This window comes from Strongylocentrotus purpuratus, unplaced genomic scaffold (assembly GCF_000002235.5).
Source record: "Strongylocentrotus purpuratus isolate Spur 01 unplaced genomic scaffold, Spur_5.0 spur5_scaffold_9, whole genome shotgun sequence".
In the NCBI taxonomy this organism is placed as follows: Eukaryota; Metazoa; Echinodermata; class Echinoidea; order Camarodonta; family Strongylocentrotidae; genus Strongylocentrotus; species Strongylocentrotus purpuratus.
This window is the reverse complement of record NW_022145615.1, coordinates 18,359,805-18,378,575: the sequence shown is the minus strand read 5'-3', so window position 1 is coordinate 18,378,575 and position 18,771 is coordinate 18,359,805. Positions and strand designations below refer to the sequence as shown.

The window sequence follows — 18,771 nt, the reverse complement described above, 5'->3', positions numbered from 1 at the left end:
AAAAGGAGAAGAAGTTACCAGTCGCAAGGGATTCAGTGCCATCCCACCGCGCTTAAACGGTTGACTGATCGATTTATTGACAGTTATCTTTAAACAAATCAGAACATCATTTACGCATCACGAAACGATAACAAAAATACCGTTGCCATGCATACCACAGAACGCGTTGGTTCCTTCGTCGTCACCAAAGCTCAAGCCATAACCGAACATCCAATAGGTCAACCCTCCGAAGATAACATCTACTGCGTTCTTCACCATGATATTCACTTCATTCTTACGAGACACCATGCCTGACTCGAGAAGTCCAAAACCTGGATAGAAATAAAAAGGGAAATGAATCTTGTGTTGAATCGATTGTTTATCATTATTTGATGAGGTTGATTGATACAATGAAATGTCTGTTCTATTGAAGTAAGTTCTTCGGTTCGATGAAAACATGAATTTACCGAAATATTTCAAAAAAATACTTTATAAATGTTTAATTGCAATAAATCTATCGCATTGCGTGTGGATCCAAAACAATCACCCTCCCTCCCCCCCCCCCACCCTCCTCTTCCTCCCAACTTCCTTCACACACACACACACACACACACACACACACACACACTCTCTCTCCCTCTCTCTCTCTCTCTCTCCATCACTCACTCACTCGCTCGCTTTTTCTGTACATGCCTAAATGAATACCATACCAACGTTACATAAGAAAAATGTCACATGTGATAAAATTCGCATGCGCATATTTTTAATTGAGGAACTTCAGTAATCCTGAAATGTAAGTTAATTTGATATTGAAGACTGAGGTGAAGTTTTGTGTTTTTTTAAATGTACAATGAAGAACATAATTTATCACTTAATATCATTTTAGCTTTATGGGATCATGAGACTAAAGTGCAAGGACGAAAACCCTATATGAATAATTAATTGCAAACAAAATATTTCTATATTTGGTATACGTATACATGATGATGATGATGTGTTTATATAGTATCCATAGTAACACGCAACCACCAACAGCCAGAACCTGATTAATCACAATAATGAATTCGTTAACAAGGTCGGATTTCATCGTCTAGTCCAATCAATTCATGGTGAGAATTTTTTTTAATTCGTTATTAAAACAAGTTGTCTTTTCCTTGTCAGGAGACGCACAAATTAATTACCAACATTATCACTCGGGTATAATAGTCAATCTATACGGCAGACGGGCAGGACAACCTTTGCATAGTGAAATCATTGGATGTACAAAGGGATTCTTAATTGGCACCTATATACTCACCAATAGTCTGTGTCATATTTTTTTAAATATCATTATAATTTCCTGTTTAATACTCGTTATTGTACTTTAACATAATTTAATGTTCTATATTCGCAAACATTCACCTTGATATATTTCAATGTTTTTCACATGCTCTATTTTAACTTTTTACTTGGCATTATTGTATTTGTATTTTGAAGGCTTTTATTTTTACATATTATATTGCATTCTTGTATGTATGTTTTTAGGGGCCCTATGGGAGACCAACTGATGTTGAATGGGCAACGTACCCCGTATCGATAAATAAGTAAATATATAAATAGTGCACACAGTAATGGATTTTGATAGGCCTATGTTTTGTTCAGGAAAGTGTTTCATTGATTCCCTGCTCGGTCGGAAGGAACAATCATAAATAAATGATAAGAAACAGTTGTATTATTCAAGTACATTGGAGTATTAGTACATGACATTGGAATGAGTGATGAATAATAGATAGATGGAGGGAGAGATAATTACCAATCAACTCATAGAGAGATTGTTTTATATTTTTTTTAATTCATTATTAAGAAATACAAGTTTTCGTTTTCTTGCAAATTTAAATTACCAACATTAATACTCGGCTAGTCAATCTATACGGATGACGGGCAGAGCAACCTTCGCAAGGGGGAGAGAGAGAGAGAGGGGGGATAGAGAGAGGGAGGGAGGAGGGAGAGAGAGAGAGAGAGACACACACACACACAGAGACAGAGAGACAGAGAGAATAATGTACAGGTATGATGACAAAATACTTTAACGTTTCAACGATTCAAGGCAATCCGAAGGACCTTTTTTTTTTCAACACGTTTTGAAGTCGATGGCGAGTCATATTACAAAAAATAATTCCGATGTTACGAAAGCTATAAGTTCACTTGGTTTCCTTGCAAGCTCCTGCTTAAACATGCTTGAAGGTTATCCAACCTTTGGAAAGACTTGGGTCGTGTGAAAGCTGATAAAAGCGACACAAAAATAGAGAAACAAAAAAAAGGCTTTCATTGAAACATTAGACATGTTGAGATCGCTAAAAATATGTAAGATTCTCACCTTGCAGTTTTACGTAAGACATTATCTTTAATAAAAATTGAACGGTAATTTTGGATGGAAATGTTAAAACGTGTTCAATGATAAATAGTGAGGAAAGGATATTAGGCAAAGAGTTCAGATGACGTGCATACGTATTATGGTTATTGTATATATTATTAGACATGATTTTCTATATGTATGTAATACTTATGTAAAAATGTATAACCTTGTATTTGTTATTTGAACGCAGAAAAACAATCAAACAAACAAACAAATAATCAATTTCAAGCATTACATTTCATGAAACTTTTGAAACTAAATTACAAAAGATAAACATATTTGTTAATGTTAATCCCCATTTCTCGATCTCTCACCCAACCGTTTACTGAATTTTCTTCTGCTTTTAATTACAGAGAAGGTTGAGTTCTGGGAAGAGGTGACAAATAATTTGTGAGCGTTATCATTGCTATTATGCAAGTGTGGAAGAACATGAGATACAAAATGTTCCCTGAAAAGCATCGCTCTTCAAATGCATTCATATTCTGAATATGGCAAGTAACAACATGAAAATCGGGACGGATTTTTATGCCCCATGTTTATGTATCCCCATTTACATCTTTCTGTGTGCTTGTAACTTTACCAAGACTGGGCCAAATTTTGTAACATTTTGATGATTCCAGAACCTTGCAGTACACACCAATACTTATATCTTAGATGATCAACCTTTTCTGATCGATTCCACACCGTTTTTGTTCTTCTTCGCAATGCAATAGGATGACCAGAACTCAACTTAAAGTGAAGAACATAAATTAACACAGCCTACTTCATATATCAGCTGCACCCATAGGAGCAGGCGCGGACGCAGGGGGGGGGGGGTTGGCCACATCCCCTTGATTTTTTTTTATGTGTATGTTTTGTGTATGATTTTTGTGAACCCCCCCCCCCCCCCCTTTTGATTTTTTTTTTTTTTTGAAAAAAAAAAAAAAAAAAAAAAATTATGCCAATGGCTGACCTAAAAAAGGTGACCTTACCCCCCTCCCCAACGGAACGAAATGTCAAATTTTCAAATTTCGAGACCAGAGACCCCCCCCCCCCCCCAAAAAAAAAAAGTGTCCGCTTACCCCCCCCCCCCCCCCCGATTTTCAAATTTTCCTGAGTCGTTGCGAAATTTTGGGCCCGATTTTAAACCCCCCCCCCCCCCCTTGAAAAAATCCTGCGTACGCCACTGCATAGGAGAGTGAAACCGCATTGCGAAACCAATAAATTGCTAATGGGAAGCATATCCGCTAAATCGAAATGTCACGGAAAGCAAGATCTCTTTTTCTTGAAAAAAAGAAATGCACAGTCAGATGATTCGGTAAGGTTGATGAAGAAACTGCGTAATTTTTGTATGAAAGGTATTATATTTCCTCTACTGTACTCACCCTCTAACATGCAAAAAAAATCCTTAAAAATTCACAAACCACAAAGATATTTATGGTTTCATTTGAAGGCGTCACTGGGCGACACCCTTTAACAGTAAATTCTCACAACCATTTTTGAATTTTCCAAATCGTTTTCCATGAAAATAAGACATAAAAACAGGCTTTTAAAAACTTTTCAACGCCGAATGTATGGAATGGTATATAGAGCCAATTCATTGCTTTCTGACGATTAACATTCACCTAAATTTTGATTAAATAATGATAATATAGTTGGGAGAATTAAGGAATCGTTCAGATCAGTTTTATCGAATTTGTATCATTAAATAGTCAGTTTTTACTCAAACTTTCAGGTTATCTTTAATTGTACATCTAGCATTGAAGTCACTACTTAGCACCATTTTCTCTCATCTGAACAATGTTGCCAAGTCCCTTTGATATATTTCGATTAGAACTTTATTCATTCATTCTCATGACAGTCATTCATGGTGTTACTCGTCATGCGCCAGTGTCTCTCTTGTTCATTCTGAATAAATTTGTGCATGAATGTTCTCATCATGATTAATATGGTCGTTGACATTTAGAAGAACACACAATGGCAATGTCCTTTTTGGATTTCTCATAGTATCACAAAACCACGATAGCGATCAAATGCATACAATGAATATGAATATCATATAAAGAAATACTCAATAATGATATAGAGGTTAAGAATTGTTTAAGTATGATAAAAATGCAATTAGATGGTGACTAAAGTCTCACGTTTGACGTAGACAAAATGTATAGGAACCGAGGAAAGGTCCCCATTGTTTCTGGTGCCATAAAATTAAATATTGCTTGAAACTTTCCGACACTTTTTTTGTTCTTTCACAGATAAATTTATGAAGAAAACATATCTCAGGAAATTGTTTTGTATAACGCAACAGCAGTTCCTGGCTGAACTTAGGTATTGTATTGGTGTACTAGTTTGCATCAAGACACATGCCTACCGTCTCCAAAGCTTCGGCAATGCGGTAGGTGTCCTTGATTAAAGGATATGGCAACTTTGAGAGTAAACCTACTCGCTTCTGTCACTTTCACTTCCACCGCTTGCATTTTTTTTCAAGGATCTCTGGGTCTGTCTCTAATTGCCACGACTGAATAGAACCATGAAACTAAGATTAAATAACAAATTAAAAAAAACGGTAGAGAAAGTATCTACATAGAGTAATACCGAGAGAAAATATATTTCCGTCCTTTCATACTCCTTTCTACAAAGGAGTTATTACACTCCTTGATTATAGCCTTGAATTCTTGGGCTGTATACTTAGGCATGTCATTGGGCATTGTTACCTGTCGATTAAATTAAAAGCTTTATTCGAACAGGACTTGAATTTAATCAGCTCGTTGTGTCTTCTTGTTCCATTTCAAGGTAAGGATCACTTTGTCCTGGCGATCAAAACGACAATACATGTGAATAGCGTTGTCAATTAGATGTCTAACCTATCTCACTCACACATTGCCTTGACCTTCACTCAAACGAAATACTCAGCCTGCCTCGCTCCCTCTGCCTCTCTCTCTCTATCTCTCTCTCTCTCTCTCTCTCTCTCTCTCTCTCTCTCACACACACACACACACACACATACACACACGAAAAAGACACCCTTAAAAAATTAATGTAAATCATATTTAAAAAATTGGTATATTTAATGGGTAGATTTGGGGAACTGATACAATCACTTTATTTGTTGCTATATGTGATATGATTGTGTGATTATTTGCAATATTATTTCTGTAAGCGCTTAGAGACATCAAGTCTATTATTGATATTCTTATTATACGTCATTTCATTATATTTAATATGAAGCTGAGACTGGGAGTGGAAACATAAAAAGAATATATTAAGCAGATTCAATTTCATAATTGTAACAGTGCTCTGATCAGTTTGCTGTATTAAAGCGCAAATAACCCAAACTAACATCATTCTCATAGGCAACCTCTCCCCAAGAAATAACTTTATTTATTCTGAAAAATGTCTGGCATTCTTGCCCATTAATGTACAAGATTCCCCACCATAATGTATGAAGCAAGATATTCTTAGCATAATGTACAGTTTGTCAGACTTCACATCAGTACGATACGTTTTCAAGAAAATGGCTGGGCCCATGTCATGCTAAAAAAAATTCTTTGGGGTTAGGTTTCCTTTAACAGCAACAACAACAACGGTAGTCATTATTGAAGAAAAACAAACAATTATTGTCATTATAATATTTTTATAAATAATTGTTTTGATTTTATTATTTCTCAAGTCGTTATTAGGATTAGTATTATCGCTATAAATATTATAATTATTATTATTATTATCATTATTGTGCATCGGAATTCAATAAGGGAAACAACACTTTTGAAGAATCATACAGATAAACACCTTAAAAATGGTTACCTTTTATTACTAAGTTCTATATAGCGACATGTTTCATATACCATCAGATCTAATTATAGCACAGCTGCATGACATTCCTAAAGTGCAAAGAAATTAATAATTTTACACGGATACTCATCTTGAGAACGACTCCATTTTGAGTCGAGCTGCATGCTTGATCGATATGAAAACACAAATTTATGATTTGACCTTTTAAAAACTGTTACAAACTACTCCTTCTGAAATGTGTCAAGACGGAAAGAACTATCAAACCAGTCAGCTGGCGTGCTCGTAAATATCTCCCGCGGTGAAATATTTTTATGATTGATTTTTATGTCCTCTATTATCTGTCTGATTGAAAAGAGCTGCTATTAAGGTTGCCATGGTTGACTTTCGTCCAATAAATAGATGGATTCTTGCATCAATTAACCCCGATCAGCGGGGGCATCTATCGGAATGCATGTAATCAATATACCTTTTTCGTGTATACATTATACAAGTACATATATTTTGTCAATATTGTCATTCTGTTTATGTATGTTTGTTGCAGATATGAACATGACTTGATTTGGGGTTTGGCAGTCTTACGTGAGATCAAAGCGTAATCATCAGATGAAAATTATTTATTAGATACAAACTGTATATTAGCCCCCCACCCCCCCCCCCCCCCCCTCCGCAAAAAGTAAAATATAATCATACACCAATATGTCCATAATCCTCCATCGAACCCCGTATTTAGACAATTACTCCCCATGACAACACCCGGACACCACCACCCCCTCCTCCCCACTCACCTCCCCCCCCCCCCCCCACGACCGCCCCTTTGGACAATACCCCACAACGAGAAACCGAACAACCGAACAACCGAACAACCGAACAACTTCCCCTATGGCAATTTTCACTAGATCAACCTCTGTCAACTACCCCCGACAACTATTTATGCCCAAGACATTGCCCCTAGGACATAGGACAATAACCCCTATCCCTGAGCATCCATCTCAATTTAACAACGCAAAAAGAATCCGTCATGATTGGATTCAAATATTAATACAAATCAATCTGAATTTCGTACATCAGAATCCCTTCTTTATGATCCTTGGGCATGGTATACGCATTAACTTAATAATCAATGAACGTTAAAAAAAGAAGAGCCATGGGTTTACAAGCGTTGGCGGAGAATAACTGTGGGAATGTTAATAGCGAACAAAATAATATCTCATTCCTGAATTAGACTTGCACCTGTCGTGTTATCAAATTGAGCAACTCGAGGGTAATTGTTGACGGAAATACGAGAGCGCAGACAAAAATTAGCGTGAATACTGTTTAAAAAAACAAAAGGCGAATACTTAAACAATTATATATAATAGTGCTAAACAATCTATGCTGACAGGAAAATAATGTATTCGTTGCTTCCTGTGTAAATCTTGTATTTCACTCTGGCTGAATTTACTTCTAGCCCACTTTTCTCTAATACCCTCTTGTTTTTAATTACCCTGCATGTATCTCTGTCTTTTTTCTTGTTTCACCTGTCAATATTTACATATCAAAGTTTATTATGTTATCTATGCACATTTTAATAAGCTTAAAGGTTATGTACATGGTATAACCAAAAGCTATTATAGGTCCTGAAGTTATCAAACCTTTTATCAAAGTTGTGTGTTTTAAAGCACTATGTGGTAAGGTTATTTCGAGATATAAAAAGGGAATATCCCACATCTTGTCATTTTAAGATGATCGTGATAATGTAAATCCCATTTGCTATTCCTTTTTCTCTTCTGAACTTTGATCGTAACTGGTGGAACAGGTCCTTCTTTTTGTTATAACATCAATCGATGTGTGGGCCTTTATGACTTACATACTTTAACTGTCATACACAGCAGAAGTCATAATTGCACACCCCCATATGTAGACTTTGAACGATGTTCACATTTTTTCTCGTGACGTACATTCAATGACAGTGTGGAATTCCTCAAGTTCACAGAGCATTACCATGCGAGGGTGATAAGATGATACCTTAATACTAACTTCACACTGTGACTATATACTGACTCTACAGTATCTAGTGGTATATCAGCGTTTAAAGCTAAGGACTTGAAGGCCATCTTTGATCACTACACAGCACCCGCACCAGGTACCTTAAGGGTGAATCCTTCCAGATCGACATGATTCAGGACCACAGCAGTAACAGAGTTCTGTCAAGTGGGAACCGACCAGAAAATGTTCAATTGTCCATGCAGTCAGACAGTTCGTCCATCCTCGTCACGACCCTGTCTCTTCAAAAGGACTTTGCATCGTTTAGTTCCTCTCCCGAGGCAGGGCATGAACAGAAAATCCAAGACTTTCTGCAGATCATCGTCGAACTACAAATAGGAACTTAAGTTGAGCTCTAATTATATAGCCGTGATTCGCATTTTGAAGAACAATGGCTGAAAAGCAAGGAGGGAATACATTTGAGGATCTGAATTGTTCCATTTGTATAGACATCTTTGATGATCCAACTCTGTTGGTGGGTTGTGGACACACATTCTGCAGAAAATGTTTGGAGGAGTATTACCAGACGTGTAGAGCCTTTAACTATATAGAGTGTCCCCTTTGTAAGACGTCAACTCGCCTTGCTAAGACACGGATTCAGGGTCTGCCGCGAAATGTGTCGGTCGCAGGACTTGTAGACGAGCTTAAATATAGACAAGCTCAAGCATTGCTTATCAAACAAGTCACCAAACTATGTTTAATACACGAGGAGGATGAACATTTATATTGCAATTGCTGTAATATAACCTTATGTTCAATGTGCCGTAGGAATGACGAACACCATAACCATGAAATAAGTAAGAAAGAAGACATTGTGAAGGATGTCAAGAAGCGGGTTCACCATCTCTCTGCACAATGTGAAGAAAGGAAGGCAACCATCGTCAAAGAAATAAACATTTGTGAAGAACATCGATTGGAACTAGATTCATCTGCCAGAGTAGTTCAAAAGGAAATAAGTGACGCATTTGACAAGAAAGCTGCCTTTGTACCACGAGAAAAGAGGACACGTCTCTTGAAAAGAGCAAAGTCGCTTCAAGAATTTCAGAACAGAAAGCTAGACAGTGATGTTGCCAAGCATGCTCAAGCGATTAAAGAGATCGATGAACGCTTTTCAGAACTTGAGAACCTTTCTAAAATGCTCAAAGACGGCTCCACGATTACCATTTGTAATGTGCTGTCAAGTGATTTGGAAGAACTGCTCACGCAAGAAGCTAGGCTCCAGGACACTACGGAAGCATTTGAGGAGACCGTAAAGCGTTTGCAATTTATTCCCGCCAGCAAGGGAGTCCCAGCACTTGGTACGGTACGATTACGGCAAGAGGAAAGACTCTTGCGACGTTCGGATTCACCGGATACCACTGGTAACAGTTCCTTCACCTTGACTGTCATACGGGTGATATCTCTCTCTAGGTCTGTTCAGGGTATGACAGCCATATCCGAAGACAAAGTCCTGGTAGGGTACGGATCAAACAAAGACGGTTCTGAGTGTGTCTGTGTGTCTGGTAAGTCAGAACAACATCTGCCAACTACGGTAGGTGAGGTCTGTGACATTGCTACACTCACTGATGGTAGATCAGTTGTGTCCCAACAAAGTCATACGCTACGGCTCTTCAATCCTGATGGCTCTCCCACAGGTGTTCACTACACATGCAAGAATGGCCCTTACTTTCTTCGCATTTGCAGTGACAAGGATGACAATCTGTACGCTGTCAATGGCAATCCAGAGATCTACATCTTCCGTGCCAAGGACCCGGATCCAGATGAATCAGTGATACCTACAGGAGACATCAAGCCAGAACAGATATGTGTGATGAAGAGTGGGGCTATGGTCGTCACCACCCGGGGTAGCAAACCTGGCGCCGTTACACTCCTCGATACCAGTGGCCACGTGATCACGTCCATCACAGCCAATCACAGCCATGAACACCTTTACGCTGCAGTGGATTCCTTGGATAGAGTATTCATTGCAAGTGTGAGACTCAGGTCGCATTGTCTGTCACTCTCCATGTACAATCTTCGGGATAGAACACTGGACAAACTCATGGCACCTACGGACATTCCGCTGTCTCATACTGTTGGGAATATGTCAATATGCTCTCTTGTTTGCTTAACACCTAGTTTGCTAGCATTTGCACGGCAGAATGAGCTATACTTCATAGAAGTAGCCTAATTAGCTGACGAACTGCTGTTACGGGTGCTTTCTAAGGAATTCCAACCTTGATAGCAACGTACTCTAGAAGAAAGCCAATAAATCAGAGAGATATTAATGAAATCAGACCAAAACAAAAATAAGAAAGTTAGTATTTGTTTGCAAGGTTGTATGGGCTCTTCAAATATACTGAATAGGCAATGTCTCTGTGGTGTATTGGCAGACAACTTTCCATATTCATTCCAACACACATAATTACTTTTAAAAATAATTTTAAAAAAAAAGTATGATTCAGGAGGGTCTATTCTCTTTAAATAATCTATAACAACCTGCTTTCCATAATAGATATTGAGTAGTGCCATAAGGGATAAGGCATTTAGGAAGAAAACATAAATTAATGTGGTTGTATACACGTCGACGGGAGAATTATCCACGGCTACATCACAATCCACTGACAAAACTGGCAATTTGAGATTCGCTTAAACTTAAGAGTGAACTCATATTTCAAACATTCTTAACTTTCTTATTATTGGTCCGATTCATTTCAAACTTTCGTCATTCTGCTTATTACAGGGGTTGGATCGCCCTTTAATACCCAATTCCCCCCTACCATTCCGGGACGTGAAGCATTCTTGGGGCCTTAATAAATTCTCTAAAACGGTTTATGCAAACGTCTAGAGAACGATGTGTACTTGCTGGTCTACATCCTCAACGAGGAAGTGGATTTGGTAAATGTTTTCCACAATGTACAGGTATTAACTTAGGCATCAGACTAAGATTATGTAGTGGTCCCCTTTTTCCCTATGTACAGACCCCTTGCAATAGTATCATATCAATTTGTACAACCGTTGTTCGATGATTTTATTTTTTTATTAGTAGTAAAGTTCGAGTACAACAGAACACATGCATATAGGTCGACATTCATATTCTTGGGGCCCAAATAAATTCTCTAAACGTTTTATGGAAACGTCTTGAGAACGACGTGTACTTGCTGGCCTACATCCTCAACGAGGAAGTGAATTGTTAAATTTTTCCACAATCAACATGTATAAACTTAGGCATCGTCAGAGTAATATATCTAGGGTCCACTTTTTCTTATGTACAGACCCATTGCACAGTGCCATATCAATTTGTAAGATTGAGAACGGTGTGTATTTGCTGGCCTACAACCTCAACGAGGAAGTGAATTTGGTAAATGTTTTCCACAATGAACATGTATAAATTGAGGCATCAGACTAACATATTTATGTTCCCCTCCCCCCCCCCTATGTTTAGACCCCGTGCATAGTGTCATATCAATTTATACAATTGTTGTTTGATTGTTGTTGTTTTTATTGGTAGTAAAGTTCAAGTACGAGGGAGCACATGTAGTAGCACTATGAATTTGACAAAGAAAGCGAACAAAATATACAGTTCCTCAGGTAAACAAAGGAACATCCCTTCACTGCTATTATGTACAAATGTGTAGAACAGGTGAATATGCATGTGACACCTGTTCTACACATTTTTACATAATAGCAGTGAAGAGATGTTCCTTTGTCTACCTGAGGAACTGTATATTTTGTCCGCTTTCTTTGTCAGTCATATTCATAGTGTAGGTTGACATAGATTTAAGCCTTTGTACTAACCACAATAACTGAAGGGAGCTGAACTGGGTCGCTTTCTTTATGACGTCTAAAGGTACTATTATGTCCCATTTGCAGCCAACATAAATTTCTGTAGAACTGTACAGGAATCTGTGAATTGTAAACATTAATAGTGTCCTAGTATTCAAATTATACAAGGAAACCCGTTTACTTTCTAGACTTCACTGTCAGACGCTATTGAGTGACTGACTGACTTTGTAAATAAAATACATAAAATGGGCTGTAAAGGGAGCATGAGCATTAAATTTGTCTAAATCAATAACCCACTTCTTGTAATGGCCAAAATTAAACTGATTGAATCTTTGCGCAGCACAAAACGTACATTCGGTACAAGGGTATGAAAATCAGACTATCAACTAAAAAGGATTGCAATCCCTAAAGTCGATTTGACAACTAACGGTCTTTATTTTCCCTTTTTCGGTTTGAGGGAAGTTCTAAATTAATATTTTCTTTTAGATGCCGATGGAATTTAACCTTTTCATTTTGTTTGGCCTCAAATGGGACATAGTACCTTTAAATTTATTTAGCTGTTTAAGGGGTTAGGCTCGACTAGCATATATGCTATTATCCCGCCCCTTTTACCAACCAATAGTTTCTTTTATTGTATAATTATGTAAAATCATTGTATGACATGTATGTATTACTGTTGGTAACTAATCAAATCAAGGTACAGGTACGTTGTAACGCATTGTGTGTGTTTTTTTTAAACGCATATTACCTTGATGCAGCTGGTCTAGTTTTAAGTTCCATGACCACTTTTCTTTAATTAGCTCTGAAAGATCAGCTATAAGAGAATAACATTGGTGTCGGTTCTCTTTCCGGTTAGAAATATCTGCTCACCGCTATTCTCCTCACGTAAAATTACGAATCTATGAATTACATTATCTTTGAGATGTTCATTTAATTATGGGTTTCTCCCCCTATCACCTGCTCATATTATCCAAAAGTCGATATAATGAAATCCATTTTTGACCTCTTTGACTTTGCATATACACTGTGCATTACCTACATTTATATTTATTGGTACCATCAATGACAATGTAAAGGATTATTTTGATGATAAATTGTGTAAAATTGTTATCGTGAATCAAGATCATTCCTATTAATTCGACTTTTAGATAATGCTTCCAGTTTAAGAATTGATCAAGATATCATACAATGATAACATTTAAGTGTAGAAGAATAATATAGCAGTACTTAAAAATCATTCCATTAATCTGTCATTTTTTATTTGATTTTATTTTGAGAGGGATGTACCCATGGAAACAATGATCTCTGAAGATTGGAGCTTCAGATTACATCATATCTTACGGATTTATCAAAATTACTCAGTCAATACGAAGTGATACCTATACCATGAATGTCTACAGATGTAAAACATGATTGTATACGTATTTTCATTAATTTCTGTAGTCTAATTTGCTAAACATCTCGATAAATACAGGCTCTTTTTAAGACTTTTCTTAAAATAAATGAACAGAGCTCCTTGAATAAATGGAGTCGTTTGCTTCCACACATATTTGTATTCATGGACATGTGTACGGTAGTGTGTATGAAAAGCTTTAGGAGTTCGCAGTTGAAGAGGTGTCAAAAGAGTTAACCCGTGACTACTGGATTTTCCGACTCACATAGACTCAACACATGAACCACTCTGAACCAGTAATCAAAGGGTTAAACATAAGTTCTGTGTATAGCGGAATGATGGATTACACATATATACATGTATATATATATATATATATATCATATCCTGTATAGTATATGTATATGTACACTTATCATTTTAACTTTATAAAGCTAAATTGTGAAGTATACTCTGCAGAAATTGTTCATATAATGTTCCTTTGTAATCATGATAGATGTGCTATGAACCAAGAAAATTCAATTTCTGTTATTTCTACTTTCATACTACCCTGTATAATATATAACCTGAACGACATATATGTCAACGTTTATCTAAACCTCCCCTTTTTAACTACCGTGTGAGTCCAAAAAAAAGTTTACACTCAGAAAATTGTCTTTTTTTTTTAAAAGTCAGCTATAAACTGAAGGTTATCATACCTGTACATGTTTTGACAGAGTGTTATATATCCCGAATCGTTTGGTATCATCTGTGTGTGGTATGTATTCACGCTTGGATGACAGTATTACAGTGAGAGAAAGTCACACGGACACAAACACACGCACAAAGGGAACACACACACGCGCGCGCGCGCACATAACACATTTAGATGCTGTCTGACAGAGTCCTTTGGGAGAAATATTCATCTGTGATGTTCATGCACCAAACTCTCATTAAGGCATCATCATTTGATTTAAATTCCATTTCGATATTAAAAGGAAAATTTGCGATTTTACAGAAATGTTCATTACGTGGCTGCGTGTATTTTTCATTTATCTGAGTGGGCGAGTACGCGGAAGTGTGTGTGTGTGTGTGTGGGTTTGTAAGACGTGTGAAATGGGGATAATCATATTATGTATACATAACTTTCAAGTGGGGATACACTGGCAACTGTGGATATCCCCAGTTGAAAACTTTCTTAATTTTTGCTAAATTTGATAAAAGTGACACGAGAGGAGTCTACTACCCATATTCCTGGAAGGGTTCCAAGACATTCACATTTTCATAGTAAGACGCCATATTTTCGAGAGCTACTTCGTGTATCATCTGAGACTTTTAAATTCTGATAAATGAACAGCGCCTAGTAAACTCTTACATAAAAACAGGAGGCTAAATTCTTGTTATTCTTTGACAAAATGTAATTGTCACAGGCATCAAAGAAAAGGAATCTTTGTAAAAAAAACCTCAATTTAATTCAATTTCAATTTCATTTATTTCCAGATTCATAAAAGACAATATAAATTACAATAAAATATAAAAGCATTACAACAAAAGATGAACCTACAGAGAGGATGATCAAAAACCACACAGATTTATCGGGATCATCCCCTGCTTAAAAATTACAATATCAAAATACAATTAAAAAAAAACAACAATAAAACAATAAATACATACAAAACCATATATAAATATTACATGCAAATCTATGTGTGGGGTGAGTAGTAGTGGGTTGCAGGTACCAATACATACAATATATAGAAGAAATGAATGATATACAGGAAGAAGAAAGAATAAATAGTGAGAAAAATAGTAAGAAACACCGTACATGTACAAACTAAATCTCAAATTCCAATATCCCCAATTTCATAGTTAAAGATATAAATATCCCCGGCTATTTGGCACGTTTTACCTGTATGTGTGTGTATGCGGGTGTGTGTGTGCCTGATTGAGTGTGACTCTGTGTGCGTTTTGTAATATGTGAGGCATGATTTATTATGTTAGGGATGTTATTTTGATCTGGAAATACCAAATTAATACCCAAATCCCAATTGTTTTATTAAAACATCACATAGGCATCACTTTGGTGCAATTACCTGTATGATGTAAATAATACGTACAATAAATCCTTGTTACTTTTCATTTATATTTTGGTAAAACAAACATGCATTCATATTATACATTAGTTTTGTTTTAAACAACTGGAAATGGCATGATTAATTATAACTCTCCAATGACGTTATATATATAAATATATATATATATATATATACTACAAAATACACGGGGGTGTTTCACAAATCTTTTCATCAGTGACAAATGACAGTGAAATCCTTGCTTCTGATTGGTTATCAGCAGATTTGTCACTGATATTTGTCATTTGTCATTCAAAAAAGGCTGTGTGAAACGGGTCCCTGATCTCGTTTGCATCCATCCACAGGTCTAGTTGTTGACATTTCAATTTGTACAGATATTTGTATTTTATCTCATGTACATCATTGGAAACTTGTAACTGGTCACATGCAATTAATTTAATCAAATGTAAGAAACACCCTTTTTATCTTCTTATATTAATATACAAATAATACACTGCAGTGAGGGCATTAGTAAGAATTACCCACACAGGGTACCTTTGGAACAGTCTAACACGCCCGAGGCGGTAGCCGAGGGTGTTTGGACTGTTTTGAAGGTACCGAGTGTGGGTAGCTTTACTAATGCCCGAACAAAGTGATGCGTATTAATTATTTTATAAGATTATATTTTATTTGTTTCATAAAATGATGTTTTATAACATGATTTTACTAATAACCGGTCATTAGAATTGGATAATGACCGTTCATTATATGAAATTTACGCGTTATCCAAACTAAATGCCTGGTCACGTGTACGCTTTCGACCAATCATTTGATGAGGATCCACGTCATCATCTTATAACGATACATATTAGACCCAAACAAGACCAAAGCCAACGGCTTAATAGTATCAATAGTGACATCGTGTGTCTAAGCAACATGGTAAAAAAAAAATTTAGTTTAAAATTATCGTTCTGTGTATGATAATTTCCATGCACGCAGGTCTCATACAGGAATATGTCTGGTCTATATGTAACATACATGTCGTCTTGTTTGTTGTATTTTGCTGTTTTAATCATTAATATTGGGGGATACTTGTATTAGCCTATTTTTATCAGCCCCCTTACAGTACTTTTATCTACATACGTTCATCATCATTTGTACATCGTTAATCCTTAATAATCCTTCCTTACTCTCTTTTTATATGTACGTGTAAAATCTATATATATCTTCCCCACCATCCATCCACCCGGCCCCGCTTTCTCTCTTTCTCTCTCTCTCTCTCTCTCTCTCTTCGATCATGTTAATATAATAAATGTCTTGCTAAATGAAATAAGCGCCGTGCTGCAGCTTGTACTCACGACCTTCTTCTCAAGTCAACTGTTAGGAATAATGTATTTAAAATCGGATTCCTAATCCCAATTGATATTTGACCGGTACAATGCATTTTAAGTTCAAGTTCAAGTTTAGTTCCACATTGAAATAAATGCTTGTATAGACCAGTTAGTAGATATTGCTTGGTACAAAATGGTCCTAGATATAACAGGTCTTCTAAACATAGTGATGTGCCACTTTGCGCATTTAGAAAATCACTCTCGAAGAGACGGAAATGCTTCATATATATGTTTTACTGGTTTGTTTGCTTTCATTTCTGCATTTTTTAAAAATAATTAAAAAATAATGTTCAAACTAGGTACATATATAATTATTATCAACATAATGTGAAATACATGCATATATATAATCATTTCATTACATAAATCAAGTAAATAACTTTACCTTTCGAAAAACATATAAATGACAAATCATTTCAAAAGTGAAAAACGCAGGAGACCGCTATTACATTTTTGTTTACTGACTTCATCCTGTGTAGCATGAATTACACAGTTGATGCATGAATAAATAATAATTTCATAACTTTCATGATAACTTATCCAGTTTTCAATCCCGTGGAATGTACGAATTCGATACAAAATAAATTTTTCTGCCGATGTGCAGATTGTATCTTCTGACCTGCTTTATATTGATCGGACAACATTTATTCTAGTTACAGGGTAGGCCTACCACTCGAGGGCAACATATTAAAGCATGATTGTCAGTCTGTTGTACGCTTGTTCGAAGAAACATCTTTTCATTATGCATGATTGACAGGAATACAACAACCCAGAAAACATGCAAACAAGAAGATTGTTGAAACTTATGCCTCACTCACCAGACTGCATGGTAAAGATAACGAAGGCACTGGTGAGAATCCATGTAGCATCATCCCAGCTGGTCCCAGGATCCGACCGGGGTGCATCCCCCGTCAAGTTCCCGTAGCAACCGGTAGCATTCTTGTATCCATCACAAGATTGATTCGTATAATTGCCCTGGTCGGGCATTAAAGTGAAATTCTCCATTTTCCTCTCAGTCAAATGCGATAATAAATGTATTTTGTAGGCGTAGGCGTATTTATGCGATTATTACACGTCTTGCGTATTGGAATGACGAGCTGATGCGATATCCCATATATAGTGCGATAATGAAATAATATATCTGAGTGAAGCGTTTTAAGAGTTACTCAGGGAAATTGTGACCGATTTCAAACTAGAAAGTAGCGAGTTCAAGATTAATTAATCGCTAGATACTGGTCAAGAAAATCAAAGGTTGACAGCAAGCTCATTAGACTTCGTGTAAGCACACATATCTTAATGATAAATCACATTAGCAACATACAATTAGCTTCTTGGGGTTGCACGGCAGATCAAATTTCAACCCTCGTTCATCTTATACTAGATTACCAATGTTGAAACACAAATTGGATGCGAGCTCTGAAAACGTGCGCTCACTCTCATTTTGATATGCTTACATAAGCGAAGTAATTATGACCTTCTTGTATAGTGTCAGAAGGACGACTTATTGACGTGTAACTTCCAATTATTGCTGGGTGACATCATAGAAAGTGGGTGGAACGGAGTGGGGGCGGGGGGAGGTCGCCCCGCCCTAACTTGCTCTTAGGAATAATTTTCAGTGTGTATGTGGATTTGTCCCGTTTTGTTTATGACTTCTTGGAGCCTGTGTTTGAATAATGATAGATTTTACTTTTGAAAGCCTTCACGATACGGAGATCTAGACCGACGTTAACTTCTACAAGACGAATCAAACAACTAGATCAAGCATTATTTATCACATTTCAGGATAATATGTTGAAATAAAACTATAATCAATAAATAAATAAATATAATGAAATTAGATTTGTAATACTTATCCAAATTTCTCACTATATTTAATGTTTATACCTGACTTCTGTCACTAATTCTAAGAGTAAAATACAGTCATATAATTATGTCTACCTGTCTGTCCCCCCCCCCCCCTCTCTCTCTCTCCCTATCTCTCTCTCCCTCTTTGTCTCTCTCCCT

The 18,771-nt window shown here is 36.5% G+C and overlaps 2 protein-coding genes across 2 annotated transcripts in view; one reads left to right on the top strand and one right to left on the bottom strand.

Annotated features, from left to right (window-relative positions):
- LOC115920520 (putative ammonium transporter 3) overlaps positions 1 to 2,357 on the bottom strand; it is a 38,378-nt gene extending 36,021 nt beyond the window's left edge. The window contains exons 1-2 of the mRNA XM_030976361.1: positions 2,336 to 2,357; positions 156 to 311 (exon numbers count right to left, since the gene is read on the bottom strand). Of these exons, the coding sequence (XP_030832221.1) occupies positions 156 to 311; positions 2,336 to 2,357 (178 nt within the window). The remainder of the gene's footprint in view (positions 1 to 155; positions 312 to 2,335) is intronic.
- Positions 2,358 to 7,807: 5,450 nt separating this feature from the next.
- On the top strand, positions 7,808 to 17,692 carry LOC115920519. Its single transcript, XM_030976360.1, has 5 exons — positions 7,808 to 7,812; positions 8,256 to 8,453; positions 8,936 to 10,137; positions 10,995 to 11,044; positions 17,525 to 17,692. Exons 1-5 carry the CDS (start codon positions 7,808 to 7,810, stop codon positions 17,690 to 17,692), a joined length of 1,623 nt encoding a protein of 540 aa, XP_030832220.1.
- Positions 17,693 to 18,771: the final 1,079 nt, after the last annotated feature.